The 19704-nt window shown below is 35.3% G+C and overlaps 2 protein-coding genes across 5 annotated transcripts; one reads left to right on the top strand and one right to left on the bottom strand.

Annotated features, from left to right (window-relative positions):
* Positions 1 to 2572: 2572 nt before the first annotated feature.
* Positions 2573 to 7909, top strand: LOC137710733 (uncharacterized). 4 transcript variants are annotated; one of them, XM_068449841.2, is made up of 5 exons: positions 2573 to 2731; positions 2992 to 3076; positions 4000 to 4190; positions 4515 to 5238; positions 5417 to 7909. In XM_068449841.2, exons 3-5 carry the CDS (start codon positions 4011 to 4013, stop codon positions 7441 to 7443), a joined length of 2931 nt encoding a protein of 976 aa, XP_068305942.2. In that variant the 5' UTR covers positions 2573 to 2731; positions 2992 to 3076; positions 4000 to 4010; the 3' UTR covers positions 7444 to 7909. The 4 variants fall into 4 exon arrangements, with proteins under 4 accessions (XP_068305942.2, XP_088551530.1, XP_088551529.1 ...); XM_088695404.1 differs by having other exon boundaries at positions 2581 to 2731; positions 2995 to 3076; XM_088695403.1 differs by lacking the exon at positions 2573 to 2731 and adding an exon at positions 2738 to 2882.
* Positions 7910 to 8282: 373 nt separating this feature from the next.
* LOC137709756 (flavin-containing monooxygenase FMO GS-OX-like 9) lies at positions 8283 to 11059 on the bottom strand. Its single transcript, XM_068448734.2, has 7 exons — positions 10403 to 11059; positions 10117 to 10187; positions 9785 to 9943; positions 9575 to 9657; positions 9151 to 9286; positions 8784 to 8957; positions 8283 to 8665 (listed from the first exon to the last, which is right to left on the bottom strand). Exons 1-7 carry the CDS (start codon positions 10959 to 10961, stop codon positions 8462 to 8464), a joined length of 1386 nt encoding a protein of 461 aa, XP_068304835.2. The 5' UTR covers positions 10962 to 11059; the 3' UTR covers positions 8283 to 8461.
* Between the last annotated feature and the right edge of the window lie 8645 nt (positions 11060 to 19704).

Here is a 19704-nt window from a genome sequence, read left to right as displayed (position 1 = left end):
AGTGTTTATTTCTTTGATTTGAAGTTTTTTCATAAGATGTAACCTTGTAACTAATTTATTAAAGTAATAATTACATCGATTGTCGTGTCAGTTGTTTCTAGGGCAATGATTTTCAATGTGCTTCTATATATCATTATACAAGTGGAATGACATTTGAAAAATAAAATTTTCTTTCACTAATATAATAATATGTGATATCCACTTTTATTCTAAGCACACCAAAAAATTCTTGTTCGCGAGACCTTAATCATTTCCATTGCTAAACGATCATCATCACGAGATATTTTTCAGTTTGGGCCTTGTACACCCACAAGTGTCATAATAAAAATAGGAATAGGATTCTTTTTTTTTTCTCTCTCTCTCCCCTTCCTTCTTATTTAAATTGTCACAATTAAGTCACATTAATGTCGTATATAGGGAGAAAGATAAAATAGAAAGTGTGAGATGAGGAGAGGGAATGAGAAGCGAATATGAGGGAAGAGAATCATACTCTATAAAGTGGTAAAAAATTATTTTTAAGTATCCAACCATTATATATTATAACATTTGATATACTAAGCTATATTTCCGACACATAAAAAAATCTCTTCATGATTTGATTGATTAGATTGTTATAGTTGGCAACATATTTTGAAAATAAAAAATCAAAACTACTCACACAAACACAAGTGAGTGATTTCCGCATATTTGTTTCTTTTCGTATATATGTACGTTTATTTTCTACTTTTGAGTTTAATAAATTAAAACAGATTTTTTTTGTCAGAAAATTAAAATAGTATTTAGAGATACATGTAAACAGATGTGTGGAAAGAAATACAAACATGACAAAGACCCTGAATACAAATTTGTCATTGGTGGCACCAAAAAGTATCTTGGTTCATGTATTAACACTAATCACGGTTTCAAGGCAGGAAGAAATTCTCTACCCTCCTATTCTTATTTTCCTTCATCCCTTCCTCTCACACATTGCCTTTTGTCTTATTATCTTTATAAAAAAATCAATATAAAATGTTGACGCTTAACCGTGACCGTTCAAATAGGAGAGCATGGAAGGGTAGAGAGATTAGAAGGGTAGATAATCCTTCTCCTTCAAGGCATATCATAATTACACGGTGAGACCTATGCACTTCCCAATTAAGTCCATAATTATTATAAATTTTCATACGTATGGTTTTATTATAAAAATTTACGTGTTTATATTATAAAGTATTGTGCAACAAATACGAGATAGTAGAGAGTCTCTTTGCAAATGGACCGGGATCAATTAGCCTCTAAAACATATGTTGATTCCACGAACAATTCGTAATGCAATTCCTAAAAAAAATAGGAATTACAGAAAAGTAGTTGATCTTATTTCCATTTCTTCTCTTTCACTATTTACAACCTCTTCCGATTCAGAAATTTTCTTATTACAAATAAATAAGATATAAGTTTATTTTGAAAGCTAACATCCAACATGAAAACGAGTCATGAGAGTTTTCCTTGTTACCAGGAAATTTCTACGGGCCCACTGCTAACGGATCATACTTGATTCCTAACAAATTTAGAACCGTGTCTTCTTACCTAATAGAATAGTCAGTTATAGTGCAACACATGTTTCTGCCTGATAGCATTTAATAGCATGTTCATTGTTTTTTTATAACAAGAGAGAATATTTACAAACATGAGTTAGTCTAGTTGACTAGAATAATATGTTTGCCTCTCGCAATCGAGTTCAAATTCTCGTTCACATAGTTAGGGTAGTGAATATCGTCTTATACAAAACAAGAGGATATGTGTCACATTATTATTGTATGTGATTAAAGATATGTGGTCTAAAGTTTAAGGGTTTGTTTGGAAGTGTTTTTGGTGAAAATTTTACCAAAAGCGCTTTTAAAGGCACTTTCAAACGCGTCCTAAACCTAAGTACTACCCATTCATAACTAATGAAAAAATAAAAACTTGTATTAAATTCTTAATTAAATTAGGAAAATAATAGTCTAATAACTAATAAGTGGTTGTGTGTCTGCTAGTTGCAAGGTTCTAAAATACGTTAGGCGCTAGTTGGATGGCGGGTTGGGGCCTAACGCCTAGGTGGCTAGGTGGATTTAAGTAAATCTATTGTATTTCGTATAAATAAGTGTCTGTTTATACTTAAAATATATATAATTTCATCATAAACTAGAAAATAGAATGACATACATATTATGAAGTATTAGAACATAATGAAAACATGAGGAGTAAACATATAATGTGTGTTTATTTAAGTGTTCAATAAGTTTTTTACAATTTATTGAAAACAATAAAATGCAAAAGGAAAGTTATCTATTTTCTATATAAGTGAGTTGCAACCTAAGCATGTGTTTAGACGGGTCTGAGCAGGCTAAGCGGGTGCCTAGACGGTTTAGACGTCCTTTCTTAATTTTCAAATGTCTAAGCATTAATCGAGACGATGATCAGCCACCTAATGTCTAAGTGAAGATTTTTAGAACATGGCTGGTTGCAGTAAAATCCGGTTTGCAGAATGCTGGTGGAGTGTTTTGTCTTATTGAATCCCAAATACTTTTGAAGTTAAATATTAAATATATGGTTGTATTTGGTTCTTCTTTTCCGGGAACAGAAATGGTGAGAGAATCTAGAGCCTCATAAGACAATGCCAACCCACTTGCTCAAAAATCCAAAAACAAACACAAGAAAATTGAGAAAGGGAGATACTTTGTTGGGTGTGGACAACTCTCATATCTCTTCTCATGTAAGTTTCGTTGTTTTCTGTGGATTTTTCTTATCTGCTATTTCTCTCTCTCTCTCTCTCTCTCTCTCCCCTTCTTTCTCTCTCTAAAATCTTCCAAGAGAAAATGGTCCAGCGGATCCGAAGCTTCATCGTTTTATGCTTTTTTTTCATGGTATTTCCAAAATGCCTATACATTTTTTTATGTTCGAGCTCTGTTGGGGTTCTGTGTTATTCTGATTCCTGATTCATGAGTTGTTCTTGTTTTGCTGTGTTTTCTGCAGCAGAGGAATCCAGAGTCCTGGAATGACTGATTCCTTGATGGGTTTTTGAGGAGGAGCTGGATTAGAAACTAGCATCAAATTTCAGGTGGGTTTTAATTTTTTTTGTTGTTGATGTTTTGAATGGTAAAGGTGATTCCTTTAATTCTTTTGATTAGTAAAGGTGTTTCCTTTGATGGATTTGTTGTATTTTCCTTTTCTGTTTCTTTGCTAATTTTATATTTTCATATGTTTGATCTGTAAAATATGCATCCATGAACTGGGAAACCAAAAGGATGGAATTTTTAACCACATTTTGTCAAAAGAATTCTTTTTATTGATTTTGTTTTAGTAATTTGTGTTTCTGGGTTCATTTTTCTCTGGACTTTTTAAATAATTCTGATATTTTTGCCTTTTTTAAGCTTTGATTTCTGAGTTCCCCTGGAATTTTGGGATATGTTTTACTGTGACTTTTACATTCACCTTTCCACCATGTGAGTATATGTAAGCTGAAGAAAATCCGGATCAGGGAAAGTATCTTTTGTGCTTCTGACTAGTGAAATGGACAAAACTTACTGTGTGTGATTTCTGAGTTTGTTCTATGTTTTTAATTTTGTTTCCACTTTTACTTGTCTGGCAGCTTTTACTGTAATGGGTTATCTTGAGTTAGCGAATCGCTTCAAAGATGCAATTTTCAATCTTCATAGAGTGATGACATTTTCCGTGTTCCCCTTTTTCTCCAAATGCAGACACATACTTTAACTTGCATTGCGTTTTCTCTCAAATCGCTTCTTGATGAGCTAAATGATTTCATATTGACTCCCTAGAGGGGATCGTTGTAGCCTAACAGTTATAAAATGTTCGCTTGTCTCGGTTGGTTCTTTTCAGATTTCGTCAATTCATCTATACAATGCAGACTAACACATTCTGCTTTCTGTACATTGCATGGTTTCTTTCTGATGGAACTGATAGCGCTTGCGCTCAGCTATACTTTATTGTGTTAACCAGTAAACTGTGCTTCACTACACGCAGATTTTCTGCAAATGGGGGCAAATGTCCAGTGCAACAACTATTTCCCAGGATATTATGCCTCAGGAAATCATAACTTAATTGCTAACGACGGTAAAAAGAATCATAACTTATCTCCTGACCAGCATTTCGGGTATTACAAGGAGGCATTAAAGCAGACAATGCTCAAGCAAGACACAATACTTAGGGATCAGGTACAGTCAACCATTCACGTCTAGAATAATATGCAGCATTTGAGTTTCATCGAGCTTAGTATATTCAAATGATTTTGTCATAACACTTTCTACAACAATTTTTGTTTCGACCACTTGTTAATTCTTCAGCGTCGTTCATTAACGATAACTGGAGTTGCGGCAATAAAAACCATGCTGCTATCCTTTGTTTTGCAAGGATTTTGATTGTTTTGGTTTTGCTTCAGTTGGTTTATTCATTCTGGCCAGACTATCTTTGGCATTCCCAAATTTTTATAGAAGTCCTTAAAAACTAAAAGGTGCCCGAAATGTCTTCTGTCCATCCAGATTCAGGACCTCCATCTGCTTTATGGAAGACAAAGGGAATTAATGGATGGAATAAGAAGGAATGAATTTGAGAAACATCAGCCGAAGACAGAGGCTTCATGGTTGACCACTGCTTTGTCTCGGAACTCATCTGTTTATGTTCAAAAAACACTTCACGCCCCTTCCTTGCCTTTGGTAAACCCTGCATGTAGTCAAATCTCTGTGTCAGCTGCTGAAAGTATAGAGTCACCTTCATGTTTTGTTCGAGGGAGGAACATACAGACATGCTTTTATCCTACTCAAACTGAAGGCCGTTCGGGAGACTGTGAATTGTTGGAATCCAAATGCAAGAAATTTCAGAAGAACTTTGATCTCGAACTTCCAGCCGATGCATACATTGATGATGAAGGAGAAGGATTCTTAGTAGATGGAAAGGTTTCTGAAGCACCTGAGGTATCAAGTTCTCGTTTGAAAAGATTTCCAGAGGTTTTGTGTAATGGTGATGCAAAACAATTTCTTGGTTCTGAAGATGATACCTCAACTTCTGCATCATTAGAAAAAGATTCAGTTGACTTAAATTATGTGTATAAGCTTGAGAAAGGAACATCTCCTACACCAGGCCGTCAGTTTTTATCCAAGGAACTTATCCAAGACGCCCGGAAAAGACAGGATTTTGAAGTTTTCTCAAATGTTCTACTGCAAGAGAGAAAAAGGAAACAAGAGTGGTCATCCACTTATGAAGCTGGTAAGAATTTTATTGCAAGGTGGAAACAAAGCTCAAGTTTCTTCATTTTTGTTTTTAAAGAACTGCATCTCTTATAAGTATACTTTACAATTAGTTCTAATGCTACGAGAATTTGTGGTCAGCTTGAATAACTATAATCACCGGAAATGTTCTTATAATGGAAGCGTTTATCTTTCAGGGAAAAGGAAAAGAACCTTGGATTCTTTTCCTCAAGGTTCTCATGCAGATCAATTTTATCCTTCATCTAGTTTATTACATGAGGAGCTTAAGGCAGCTGAACCTCCACCCTTTCATCAGAGTAACCACAATTCATGGAGTGGAAGAACAATTGTCGGTCTACAGAAGCCAGGAAGTTATAGCCAATCTGGACCAAGCGGAGCTTCTTCCTTGTGCATGCCATATCAACATACTCCTCAGGGTGAGATGGCAAATTCAGGGGCCTCATGCATTGCTGCTTTAAGAAAACCTGTAAACAACTTTGCACGTTTCCCAACAGCAGTTCAAGCACTCCCTTGTTTTAACACCCCCATTCGATTAGGTAATAGTTATAAATCGTCGACGATAAGGCCTGGGATCAATGGTGATAGGTTACAGTTGAAACATGATTTGAGATCTAGCACAAAACATGGTAGTGCCTTCTCTCTTGATGATAACTTTAGCAATGGCTCCCAGTTGGAATCCAAGAATTCAGAGGTCCACCGACCACACATCAGTTTAGATAATCTGATCCGGACTAATGACAATGTAGGGATTGAACACCATGGCGTTACAAAAGACGTGTTGGATTCTGCAAGTGTCAAGTCTCGTAAGGATTTTAACTTGAATTGTGTACCTACTGGTTGTTCTCTGGATGCCACAGTTTCCCAGAGTTTCCAAGCAACAACTGGATCAGAAAAGCTCGAAGCTTCTAGTGAGGGGTTGCCTTGGCATAGGCGGAACCATAATGGCAAAACTGACAAAGGATGTGATAATTCAACCCAGGTGGAGGCAAGTGATTCCTCAAGTAAAATAATTCGCGACTCTACTGGCCACCCCTACAATTCCATTCTGAACCCACCTGAAGAAGTCAAGAAAAGAAGAAAAGCTGTGGTACTTGATTTAAACGCGGCTTGCGATTCCGTGCTTGACGCAGAAATTGAACTTACAGAACAGCTAGTAGAGAATGAATTTGATAGGAAAGATTTTGGATTTCAAATTGACCTGAACTCGTCCGTAATTGGAGATGAGTTTTCACCAACGGACTCTCTTTCAACTGGAATTCTTTTGGAGGCACCTGCTAGTCCAGAAAACAAGGAGTGTTCTCCACTGAGAGGAGAATCAGATGAAAATCAAGTTGAGACACCTTTTCTGTTGCCAGGACAGGATGATCCAGAAAACAATGAGCGTTTTCCGCCAGTAGGAGAATCTGATCAAAATCAAGTTGAGACACCTTTTCGATTGTCAGGACAGGAAGATCCGGGAAACAATGTGTGTCCTCTGCTGATACTAGAATTTGATGAAAACCAAGTTGACAGTACCGCAGCAGAATCTTTGGTTTCCATTTCGTCATCCGAGCTTCATACTTGTATCGTAAGCACCACGGAAAAGCCACTTGAAACTTCATGTGCCTCCCTATGTTGGTTTGCTGGGATAGCTTCTTCAGTTGTTGGCGGTCGAGAGAACGAGGGTAGAGTGGTTATCAGCGAGGAGCTTCTACCTGATGGGATGGACTACTTTGAGGTCATGACATTGAATTTAACTGAGACAAAAGTGGAAGAGTGCTGCTGCTGCAGAAGTAATTGCCACAATAAGGAAGAAACTAGTACCACTTCATTACCAGATCAGCCAAGGAATGGCCGGAAAAGGAGGGGAAGGCAGCGGAAGGATTTCCAGAGCGAAATTCTCCCAAATCTTGCTTCTTTGTCAAGGCATGAGGTGACTGAAGATCTTCAGACAATAGAAAAGTTAATTGGGTCTTCTGGTAAAACAAGGTTGGTTAGATGCGCAGCTAAACTTGGGTTGGCGAGGGGGAGGAGAAGGTCCAGCATTTCTCCGTCCACTGTAACCGAGAATACTTTGGAATCACTGTTGAAGCAGATTGGTGGCACAAGTCAATTCGGAAACGAGGAGAGAAGAAGTCTAATTTGTTGGGGAGAGGTAACTAGGCGGCGTAGAGGGCAGAGATATCCAGTTAGCAAGCCTCGGCTCATTTCAGGCCAAGTATAGCAAGAGCGACGATAAAATGTCTACATTTATGCACATTTGGTGAGGTTTTTGTGAATCAATTAGACTGTTTTGTACATGTTCTCCAGACCAGAGTTCATACATGTGGATATATATATACATATATATATATATATATATATATATTTGGGGTGGAGAAGAAAAAAGCCATATTGCAGAATGAAAGCCATATTGCAGAATGAAAGTTCATCTTTTTATCAAACTACTTTTGTACAGTGCAATAGCACTTATTTTGTTATCTACCAAACTACAAAACTGCAGCTTTGTAAAAGCACCACTGAATAGTGCTACAAACAAAAATCGCTAGTGAATAAAAGCGCTTTATAGAGTTTGACTGTCAAACGAGCCCTTAGCCATTACAGACATGTTGAAGCTGAAGGAAGAAATGTAAAGAGCACATTGCTGAATATATCTGATAATCAAAAAAAGTCATTTCAAACGAATCTAATCTAATGAGGTATTCAACCCAATTGTTTGTGCTAGAAGAGACCAAAATGTGCTTTATGAAAGGTGGCCATATTACAAGTAACTTGTGGCATCATTGCTTGACACGTTGACACATTGACAATACATATTGAGTAATGTGAGACTATGTGGACTGTTCAACTCAACAAACTAATAACCTAATATGATATTGCATTAATATAGGCATCCAACTCAAAATCAATTGACTATGAGTGAAAAAAAACTCGAGATTATATATTTAGACTTTTAGACAATACTTTAATTCATCGATACGAGATTCCAACTCTCAGCAGTTTACAAGTCGGCAACTTACCAGATATTTCGTACAAAGTATGTGAAATTTGGAGAAACAGAAATTTAGTTAAGTTGAATTAAGCTTGTCTTTAATTTCAAATATTGATACAAAATCCGTGAAGCATTATTGAAAAACAAAAACAAAAGGATAATAATATTTTTTAATAATAATAGCAAAAACTTAGAATATACTCAAACTTGGTGGTCCAAGAAAAAGAAGAATAATAATATTTGTAGGGTTTCAAAGAGGAAAATCTAAATCTTGAGCCCCAAATTGAGTAAAATGTGGACTTTGAAGAGCCTCTTGAAGCAGCTCATGATCATCCCACGAATCCCTATATGTTTCCAAGTCGGTTTCAGCATTTCTTAGTGCCGAAAGGCAAAGCTCTTTCCTCCATTCTTCCAAATGTGGGAACCCTATATGATCTCCATATTTGTCACAATACTACAACAACAAGCAAAACAAAAAAAGGTAGAGACCTTAGAATATAAGGCTACAATAATTTTACTAGTTACGTGATAAGTAAATGTGATACAAATAAGTTCGTCGCACGAAAGTTTACCTCGAACTCGGCGATGTCGTGGGTGTTATGCTTTGGAATGCCAGCAACATCCCTTGAGTGGTAGAACTCCTTGATGGACTGCATCATGTCATCCCTTGATGGCAATGTTGTTTTCCCAGAGAGCAGTTGAGCTATCCATTTTGCTTGCGACTCAAAGAAAGGGAACCCTATTATCTAGATCACATTTATGATTAATAAATAAAATTTTCACAAAAATTATTAAATTGGAACAAAAATTCTATTAACCTTTGAAGCATTCTATATTTCGAAATTTTTAACTTTTAAATTTTTTACTGTTCTATTTTTGATCAAAAATCTATATCTGAACGCATACTAAAAATCTCCGAATTAGAAATGCTTTATTTACCTTTCGAGGAATGCCTATAAAAGATAAAGAGGGAGCAAGTGATGGAGGGAAGGTGTGCTCATACAAGGGGCTCACTCTGTCATCATCCACAGTTACTATTCCTTTGGTGTCAAGAAAGGGGAATGTGTATGAATACCTGCACGCAACCCACTCGGAACAATCAATTTATACACCATTCAAAGCAATGCAACTAGGTGTGGGTCATAATTTGAATGTGGGGACCCACACAAAATCTTTTCAGTCAAAACTCAAAAGAATGTGGTTAACCAATCACATATCAAAGCAAGTCCTCACGTGGCGGGATTTTAAGTTAATCACATAATTTAATCTTTTTACATAACAGTACATAATTGATATAAAATATTTTCAATTTGTCTCAAGTTCCCATTGTAAATATACAAATGATTTTGGGTTAGAAATATACCCAGTGCAGTACATGATAGTATCTGCAATGACCCAAGAACCGTCCACAAATAATACCTTCCCATCTTCTTGAAGTGCCTCTATCTGCATTTGGTTGCATTTGAATGTTACATAAAAAAAAAAATTGTATTGAAACCTAGTTTTATTTGCTTATAATCTAATTCTAGACACTAAACGTGACAGTTAGCCAGTAGAAGTTAATTTCTTGAACCTGGGGACGAAGGTGCAAGTTTTCGTGTTTGGAAATGACTTTGGACAAGCCCTCAGATATGTCAAGAGATTTTCCACTGAGGTAGATTGCCTTCGCCACATCCACTAGTTCCATTGATATATCTTGTCCACTTAGTGAAGTCCCAACCACCACCACAACCTGCAAATAGAGCAAAAGGATCACTTCATCTCTTTGTGCTAGACACCTTCGTTGATCTATATAAACTTATGTTAGACAACCGCATTCAAAGCTTTTAAGTTGTCAGGGAATTAGCCAACAATGTATATATCGAGCTAATAATTTAATATTTAACTACTATAATATTGCCTTACCTCATCACGAAATGGCTCTGGAACCCTGTAGATGTGACTATGCAGTTGCTTCCTTTTCCATGCATCCATTCCTAAACATAACCAAATTAACCCCACCTCAATTAAAAAGACACTATATGGAAATAGAGAAAAAGAAAAAGAAAATTGAAACCACATATAATTATGATTAAAAATGTGACTGTTAAAAAACGCATGTTAGTGCGTGATTGACCAAGATTAATACAACGAAATTCTTGTTAGACATGAGCTAGCAAGAAACTAAAGAAATTGATCAAGTAGTACATACCTTGAATGGATGGCAACCTTGGCTTAGAGTAGTGGCCCGTGGCCACAACCACCGCATCAAACACCTCTTCTATGAAAATCTCGGTCTTCTTTTCCACACTCTTCACAACCCATTTCAAATCTTTACAACCAACTACATGATCTCCATCCAACATCCCCACATATGAAACCCTAGTATTGAACCTTATCAACTCCCTCAACCCAAACCAATCACAAAAATCCTTGAGGTACAAAAGAAGTTCCCTATGGCCTGGAAACCTCCTCATGTCCCTACCTTTTTTTACTGCAAATGGAAAGTCAGTGAACCCCATGATCTCTCTGGGAGATATGAGCCTCAAAGAGGTGTAAAGACTGCTATGCATTTTTAGGGTAGGTGCCCTTCCTAAGGGATCCTCTCCCTCCACATTTGGGTCGTACAGCCACTGCCCTCCCACATCATGGTTTTGTTCCAACACCACCACCCTGTGACCTTCTTTCCTCAGCTCCCTTGCAGCTACAAGCCCTGAGGGTCCAGCTCCAATCACACAGACATTTTTGGATTGGTAAGTTTCAGAAACCATGGTTGGTCTAGGGTTGTGGGTTGTGGGTTTTTATTTTTATTTTCTGGGTGTGGGAAATTTGTTGCTGTTGAATGGGGTTTTATAGTTGAATTTTCTTCACACAAACAGATGGAATTTTTTTTTTTTTATAATAATGTTGTTGGGAGATGGTCTGATGGAGATGGTTTGCTAGCTGGGAGACCAAACGTGACAGACTAAAATCAATGCCTAAGATTTGTCTTACTTTTAGCTAAAAAGTTTACTTGCATGACAATTTTTCAATCTCATTTTTTGCTATTTGTGATCCTTCATAATCATCACGTCCCAACCAAAGTGTTCTCGAGCCAATTAAAGGACTTTCGGAAAGGCAGGCTCATGCAGGTAAAGTTCAATTCAGTCATTAAAACTTTCACTGAAAAAATAAAATAAAAGTAGAAACTAAAATTTTACAAATCGTAAATTTTATAAGAGTACGTATTAGTCTCTCCGTACACGTGTTCTCCAATATTTTGATTTTGATTATGTTTGCATACATACCACATACACATTCATCCAACATCATCACAATAACGCTCAAGGATCCTGATTTTATGAAAATATTAGATTTTCCACACACGTTCTAGTACGTCGAAAGAATATTTTATAAAAATATCGTGTTACATAATAGACTTCAATAATGTTTGAATACCAACATAACGATATGACCATTGATCCAACAACAATTAATATAGAAGAGGACTCAATGGGCCATCGAGGTTGGACAACTTATCATGGAGTTCCATTTTCTGCTTATATATATATATATATTTCCTCTGGTTAGGGTATCAGATGTTAACATTTTTTTTTTTTTTTTTTTTTTGCAGAAATTAAAGGGTGCATGTAATTAGCAATCTGTAAAGTGTAGGGTTAGCAAGAAGAAGAAAAGTAGTCTAGTCTCAGTCTGAGTCCCCACAGCAGAAGAATGCCCCATCTTGAAGCCAAGAAAACATCAACAATCATGAAGCAGTGAACATGTTTATTCAACCCAATTTCCTTTTTCCAATTTGACTTGTAACTGTGGTGATCATGAAGTGAAGTGATCATTACACAACCACCCCCCCCCCCCCCCCCCCTCTTTAATTCCTTTTTCTTCTCCCAAATCTCCTTTACTTCTACGAAGAAAATTTTCTCAAAAGTGGAAATCTCCATGAACATTTTGAAACCTCATGTTTTTTACAAAATATTTATAATGTGGACATGGAAATTGACGTTAAAATATAAAATGACATATAATTTATAGAAAGTTCTATTTTGAGAGTCTTCTCAACATTTCTCTTGCTTCTATATATTAACAAGGAGATCTGACACACACATACTAATATATTATTACATAGAAAAACCAAAGAATTAAGTACTCGTAAGTTATTATTCATCATTTTATTAGTGTGTAATCTAAGTATGTAGGGGTAAAAAAAGAAAAATTAATCCCTAGCTAATCTAGCAAGTAAATGATTGACCTACTTTGTCACTTTATTACGATTCAGAAATTTCTAATCATGCCATGCAAATGTCGTTGCATTTCAGATGGAAGACTTGCAAGGTAAACTACGTTGATGAGATAGCCAATAACCCTATGACGGGTACTAAATAATATATAAATATATATACACACATATTTAAATAAGTGATATATTATTATTGAATAAAATATAATTGCAATTCTTGAGCTATACAACTTGTAAAAATAAACATTTTCTTCAACCATATTGTAAGAGGCATTGACATGAAGAGCAAACATGGCGAAAAATTGGTGTATAATATATGTGCGCATACGTATTTTTAAAAAATACGTTTATTTTTTTGTATGACCATGAATTATTTGCTCGAATGCATATTTTAAAAATAACCATACTATTATATTGTGTCACACATGAATGTATTTTCACATTTAATACATATTTTATTAAAAAATTCTTTAATAATAAAGATAACAGATAAAATTACATAGTATATTATTGAAAAAAATAAAACATTTAAATAAATAAACTAAAATTTTAGAAATGGCCAAATTTTTCATGGCATCTTTTCAAGATAGCTGCATAATAATACTATTTCTGTCCCAGATTTTACTATCAAAATTTTAGTTTAATTTTTTAGTAAGTGAGGTTTAAGCACTAATTATAGCAAGGCCTTAATTAGTTATGCAAACTACTAACCTGTACCATGAATTAAGTGGGTTCTGTAATTACAACTTTGGAAATTGTATAGTTTTTTTTTTACTGTTGTTGGCCCACGAAATAAGATTGCTTTTAGCTGGGTTCTGTAATCTAATCTAACCTTTGCCATGAAGACAAGCTCTTGAATCATACCCATGGACTACCTAGCTTGCTTTCGAAATCATGTTTTTACCAAACAAATGCTTCCACAAATTTTCATACACCAAAATTGACTGAAAGCGAAAGTGTTTTATATGTACCAATAAATTTGGGCAGTCTGTATTATGTAATGGAAAATATTATTCACACATCCTTACTAATTCTTTGTTTTGATTTATTTGATCTGATGATCGAAAATTAAGATGAGTGTGTGAGAAGTAAAAATTAGTGTGTGGATAGCACTGCCCTTTTGTAATTGCAATGTCCTCACTTAATTCAAGCAAAGTCAGTTGTTTTTGCTGAAATATTTATTTACTTTTGAATTGAATCATGGAGAAAAAACTTCAAAGGAATGAAAATTGGGGCTTGAAAGTGAGGTTGAGTAGGTCATTCATTTGGGAAATATTTACCTACCCTTGTTAATGTCATTTTCACTTATAGTTTTTGTCATCATAATATGTATTTGAAATTGCTTTTAGTAGACTGTTAAAATCATCAAGCTGATCGAGGGTTGATTAGTATTAGGATGTCAGAAGTTTTTGATTTATTTCATTATATGAAAAGAAAAGAAATAAGGCGATAACGATTGGTAGGAGTATTCTCGAATCTAAATGTCTCGCATTGCCTAAGTAAGAAAATTATACGTAAGCATTTGAATCTCTCCTCCTTGAAGATTATAGTATTTTTGAAAACAACTACGACAACCAACCAGTGCTACCATACCACGAATCAAGACCATAAGCATTTGCGTTTTGGGTTGGGCTACTCAACATATTGCCAAGTGGTTTTATGTTGGAACCTCAATTTTTTTTATGGTATTAGAGCAAGTTGTCCCACATGTAAAGCCTAATGGTCATACGCACTCTACGTCATCCCATTTGTATTGTCCATGTGTTAAGCTTGAAAATTTGCCACACATGAGAGAGAGTGATGAGAATAAATCTCACATTGATGGGAGGAGAGACCGAGATGTTGAGGGGGGGGGGGGCAAAATAAACTATGCCAACAAAGTCATGAAAAAAATAGCATCAGAATCCTGAAAAAAATCCCTAAAATAAACTGCATTCGCAAAAGAAAGGACATGATCCCACCAATGAGAGCCAACATGATCAATCCCATAATTAACTAAAGAATTAGCAATCTGATTGTCTTCTCGGAAAATATGAGAAAAACGAGAATGTGTTTTAGCAACCAACTAACCCTAAGATGCCAAGAAGGGACATGATCCCACCAATGAGAGTTGACATGATCAACCTCATAATTAGCTAAGGAATCAGCAATCTGATTGTCCTCTTGAAAAATATGAGAAAAACGAGAACGCTTTTTAGCTAAGAGCTAGACAATCTAACAAACTAACCCTAAGATGCAATGCCAACAATAAACTTGAAGAAGAAAGAAAGTGAACAATCAATGACGAGTCACATTCAATCCATAAACAAAACCAACCTCCAGAACACGAGAAAATTAAGTTAGGAACCGAAATAATTCCAATATGAACAAATATATATCAACTGGGAGTGTTCAACTATGAAATTTCATCTGCATACGTGCACCTCCAACATAAAACCAAGGATTGATGAGCTACTTGTGTCTTAATTTTAAAGAAGCATGAATTATTTTTTGAAATGGCTGCTGGATCAATCTCTTGCAAGAACTACACTTTAGTCCAACAAATGAACAAATATGATCAATAATTCCAAGCCTGCCTTGGTCGATGGTATGCTGGCACTAAGATACACGTTGCATCACGATTTTGAATCAAAAGGGAAATTTAAAGAAATGGAAGTAGGTTTTTCGATAACAGGTTATCCTATACCATACAACTGTTGATATTCTATAACACGTATTGAGAATGATTGATACCCCATGATACCCCATGATTTTCTTCTTTTCAAATAATGCAGCTCAGGGTTTAGGGTTTACGGTTGACAAAAGAAAATAATGGAAGAAATCGAAAACTTAATTAAGAATAATCCTAACCTCTTTCCCAACAATCTTCACCACTTTCGTATCACCTGATGTCAACAGAGTCTGGCAAAAGCAGTTTCAAGATAAGGTTAGATATAATTAATGATGACAGAACACCAACCTGCTACTTGATCTCACTTTCAAGCTCCAATTTTCTTCATGATTCAATTAACACCAAAGGATCAATAATAATTAATAATTAATAGTAGATAAAAATCTTCATCAGTTTAAAATGGATGGACCCAATAATGGTTTTTATTTTTTTTATTATAATTATTATTATGAAGGGAACTGGGATAATTCGAAACTATTACAATGTAATAGTGAATTCTACCTCTATTACAGAGATAGTACAAATGTGGTTTGAAAAACATGATAAATGTAACATTACTCTATTATGTTATTGTTTTAGTCATACTTATATTTTTAATGTTCAAAGATGTCCAAAATTTAAATGACCATAAGTAACTATAGTAGTTTAAAATTAATATCGAGTAATTAAGCCTTATGAATAAGGGGTTGATTTTGGAGTGTCAAAATCATAATCCTTGGTTGGATCTTGCAAGCTGCTAGGGTTTGTGTTTTGTTTTGTTTTTTTTTTTTTTTTTTCTTTTTCTGTATCTGTTTTGTTTTGTTTTGGTGGTCTATTTTTTGTGTTGTGCTTATAATGTAATTGGATCTCTGTTGGTATAAAATTTACTTTTGACCAAAAAAATCATAATCATTGGTAAATTGTCCTCTTTTTATTAAGTTGTATTCAATTCAAGCTTCAATTATAAAAAAAATTGTTTTTGTATCATCATTTGTAATATTTTTTTAACAGAGGTTGACTCACCAATACATGTGGGCTTCATTTCTATTACGAAAATAATACAAATAAATGATAAGAATAACATTTTTCGAAAATTATATTCAATAGACACCCAGGCTAAAAATTAAGAAAAGAAAAACTAAAAATAGAAGAGTAACCGTCCCAACCGATACCGGAAGGGAAAAGGGTCGTTGGCGCGTGTTTGTCGTTAAACCCAGAGTCACAGTCAGGTAACTCAATCTTATTATCCTAGGCGAATAGAAGTATTTCCAGCATAAGACCGTTAGGAACCGCCCTTTTTCTCCCTCTAGAACTTTCTCTCTCCTGCACCTCTGCTCCCTCTCTTTCCAGCCAAACATAGCAGCAGACCCGCCACCAAAACCCAAAGGCAAGAAAAAAGGCGCAAAATAAACTATGCCAACAAAGTCATGAAAAAAATAGCATCGGAATCCTGAAAAAAATCCGTAAAATAAACTGCATTCGCAAAAGAAAGGACATGATCCCACCAATGAGAGCCAACATGATCAATCTTGTAATTAACTAAGGAATTAGCAATCTGATTGTCTTCTCGGAAAATATGAGAAAAACAAGAATGTGTTTTAGCAACCAACTAACCCTAAGATGCCAAGAAGGGACATGATCCCACCAATGAGAGTTGACATGATCAACCTCATAATTAGCTAAGGAATCAACAATTTGATTGTCCTCTTGAAAAATATGAGAAAAACGAGAACGCTTTTTAGCTAAGAGCTAAACAGTCTGACAAACTAACCCTAAGACGCAATACCAACAATAAACTTGAAGAAGAAAGAAAGTGAACAATCAATGACGAGTCACATTCAATCCATAAACAAAACCAACCTCCAGAACACGAGAAAATTAAGTTAGGAACCGAAATAATTCCAATATGAACAAATGTATATATCAACTGGGAGTGTTCGACTATGAAATTTCATCTGCATACATGCACCTCCAACATAAAACTAAGGATTGATAGTATTGAGAATGATTGATACCCCATGATTTTCTTCTTTTCAAATAATGCAGCTTAGGGTTTAGGGTTTACGGTTGACAAAACAAAATAATGGAAGAAATCGAAAATTTAATTAAGAATAATCCTATCCTCTTTCCCAACGATCTTCACCACTTTCGTATCACCTGATGTCAATAGAGTCTGACAAAAGCAGTTTCAAGATAAGGTTAGATATAATTATTAATGATGACAAAACACCAACCTACTTGATCTCACTTTCAAGCTCCAATTTTTCCATGATTCAATTAACACCAAAGGGTCAATAATAATTAATAATTAATAGTACATAAAAATCTTCAACAGTTTAAATTGATGGACCCAGTAATGTTTTTTTTTTTTTTTAATTATTATTATTAAGGGAACTGAGATAATTCAAAACTATTACAATGTATTAGTGAAATCTCTCTTTATTACAGAGATAGTACAAATGTGGTTTGAAAAACATGATAAATGCAACATTACTCTATTGTGTTATTGTTTTAATCATACTTATATTTTTAATGTTCGATGTGACATCCCACATCGCCCAGGGAAGTGATCCTTATATGTATATTCCCATCCCTACCTAGCACGAGGCCTTTTGGGAGCTCACTGGCTTCGGGTTCCGTCGGAACTCCGAAGTTAAGCGAGAAGGGGGCTAGAGCAATCCCATAATGGGTGACCCACTGGGAAGTTGCTCGTGAGTTCCCAAAAACAAAACCGTGAGGGCGTGGTCGGGGCCCAAAGCGGACAATATCGTGCTACGGTGGTGGAGCGAGCCCGGGAAGTGATCCACCCCGGGCCGGGATATGACATTCGAAGATGTCCAAAATTTAAATGACCATAAGTAGTTATATATAGTAGTTTAAAATTAATATCGAGTAATTAAGCCTTATGAATAAGGGGTTGATTTTGGAGTGTCAAAATCATAATCCTTGGTTGGATCTTGCAAGCTGCTAGGGTTTGTGTTTTGTTATTTTGTTTTTTGTTTTTTTTTTTCTTCTGTATCTGTTTTGTTTTGTTTTGGTGGTCTATTTTTTGTATTGTGCTTATACTGTAATTGGGTCTTTGCTTGTGTAGCTTTGTTGGTAATAAAACTTACTTTTGACCAAAAAAATCATAATCATTGGTCAATTGTCCTCTTTTTATTAAGTTGTATTCAATTCAAGCTTCAATTATAAAAAAAATTATTTTTGTAACATTTCTTTAACAGAGGTTGGGCTTACCAATATATGTAGATTTTATCTCTATTACGAAAATGATACAAATGATGATATAAATAAATGATAAGAATAATATTTTTCGAAAATTATATTCAATCGACACGCAGGCTAAAAATTAAGAAAAGAAAAACTAAAAATAGAAGAGTAACGGTCCTAACCGATACCGGAAGGGAAAAAGGGTCGTTGGCGCGTGTTTGTCGTTAAACCCAGAGTCACAGTCAGGTAACTCAATCGTATTATCCCAGGCCGATAAAAGTATTTCCAGAATAAGACCGTTAGTACCCGCCCTTTTTTTCCCTCTAGAACTTTCTCTCTCCTCCACCTCTGCTCTCTCTCTTTCCAGCCAAACATAGCAGCAGACCCGCCACCAAAAACCCAAAAGGCAAAAAAATGGCTTTTTGGGTATATTTTAAAATTTTTTTTTTTTTTTATTTGCAACAAAAACAAACGCGCATTCTCATCCTCACAGAGCCAACGACGATGAATAAATCGCCACTTTTTGTAAGGGGTGACCAATTTGTGCAGCCGCGTCCCCTTTTGGGGTCTTTTCTCCTCTCATGATTGAGAAGAATAGGAAGATGCACAAGAGAAGGTTCGATCTTTGATGCTTTTTTCAAGTTTTGGATTTTTTCCCGGGATGTGATTTTTTTTGACGGATTGCAGATGGGTTTTGTCTGTTTTGCGATTTTAATTTCATGGTTGATGTGAAAATATGGACTTTTTATGTTTGTTTTTGGATGAAATGAATGATTGTGTGAAAACTGCAGATGGGCTAGTCTCTGTTTTCCTAAATGTTTGATATTTCATCACAAATTTGCTTTTTTTACATATTTAATAAGAAGATTTTGAATCCATCACGCAAGTTCGAATCCCCATCTCGTTAGTTAGATGAATTAGTGTAGAATATCGCTTGTAGAAAGAAACTTTCTTTTGAATTGGCTGCGGTTACCGTTGTGATAGATGAACAAATATTTTATAGGATTTTCCTTGGCCTTTTGGACCTGCAAGTGTAATAAGAACATTTTGAATCCATGTATGCACCCAAGTATGAATCTCCATCTCCGTAGTTACATGAATTAGTGTAGAATATCGCTAGTAGGATCCGGATGTTGAACCTTCTTCCTCGAGTGAGACAGACGGGAATGAAGGAGTTTCTGCTCCTAAAAGAATTTTTTTATTTTTTTATTTTTTTGAATTTGTTGCGGTTACCGTTGTGATGGATGAACAAATATTTGATAGGATTTTCCTTGGCCTTTTGGACCTGTAAGTGAATGATTCTTTTCTCTATTGTTGATTAATGGAATTACAAGTTTATACAGTTTCCTGATTTATGCGATACACCGTTCTTGTTTTCGAATTGGTGTTTACAAATGTAGATTATAGATGTTTTTGCATT

This window comes from Pyrus communis, chromosome 6 (genome assembly GCF_041283825.1).
Source record: "Pyrus communis isolate YQ-2024b chromosome 6, ASM4128382v1, whole genome shotgun sequence".
In the NCBI taxonomy this organism is placed as follows: domain Eukaryota; kingdom Viridiplantae; phylum Streptophyta; class Magnoliopsida; order Rosales; family Rosaceae; genus Pyrus; species Pyrus communis.
This window is presented reverse-complemented; position numbering and strand designations above follow the sequence as displayed.

Coding starts and splice junctions, on each gene's coding strand:
- LOC137710733 (XM_068449841.2), top strand. CDS start 4,011: ATGGGGGCAAATGTCCAGTGCAACAACTATTTCCCAGGATATTATGCC. Junction 4,191..4,514: donor ACACAATACTTAGGGATCAG/GTACAGTCAACC, acceptor CTGTCCATCCAG/ATTCAGGACCTCCATCTGCT. Junction 5,239..5,416: donor GTCATCCACTTATGAAGCTG/GTAAGAATTTTA, acceptor TTTATCTTTCAG/GGAAAAGGAAAAGAACCTTG.
- LOC137709756 (XM_068448734.2), bottom strand. CDS start 10,961: ATGGTTTCTGAAACTTACCAATCCAAAAATGTCTGTGTGATTGGAGCT. Junction 10,188..10,402: donor AAGGTTGCCATCCATTCAAG/GTATGTACTACT, acceptor GGTTATGTTTAG/GAATGGATGCATGGAAAAGG. Junction 9,658..9,784: donor ACTTGCACCTTCGTCCCCAG/GTTCAAGAAATT, acceptor AACCAAATGCAG/ATAGAGGCACTTCAAGAAGA.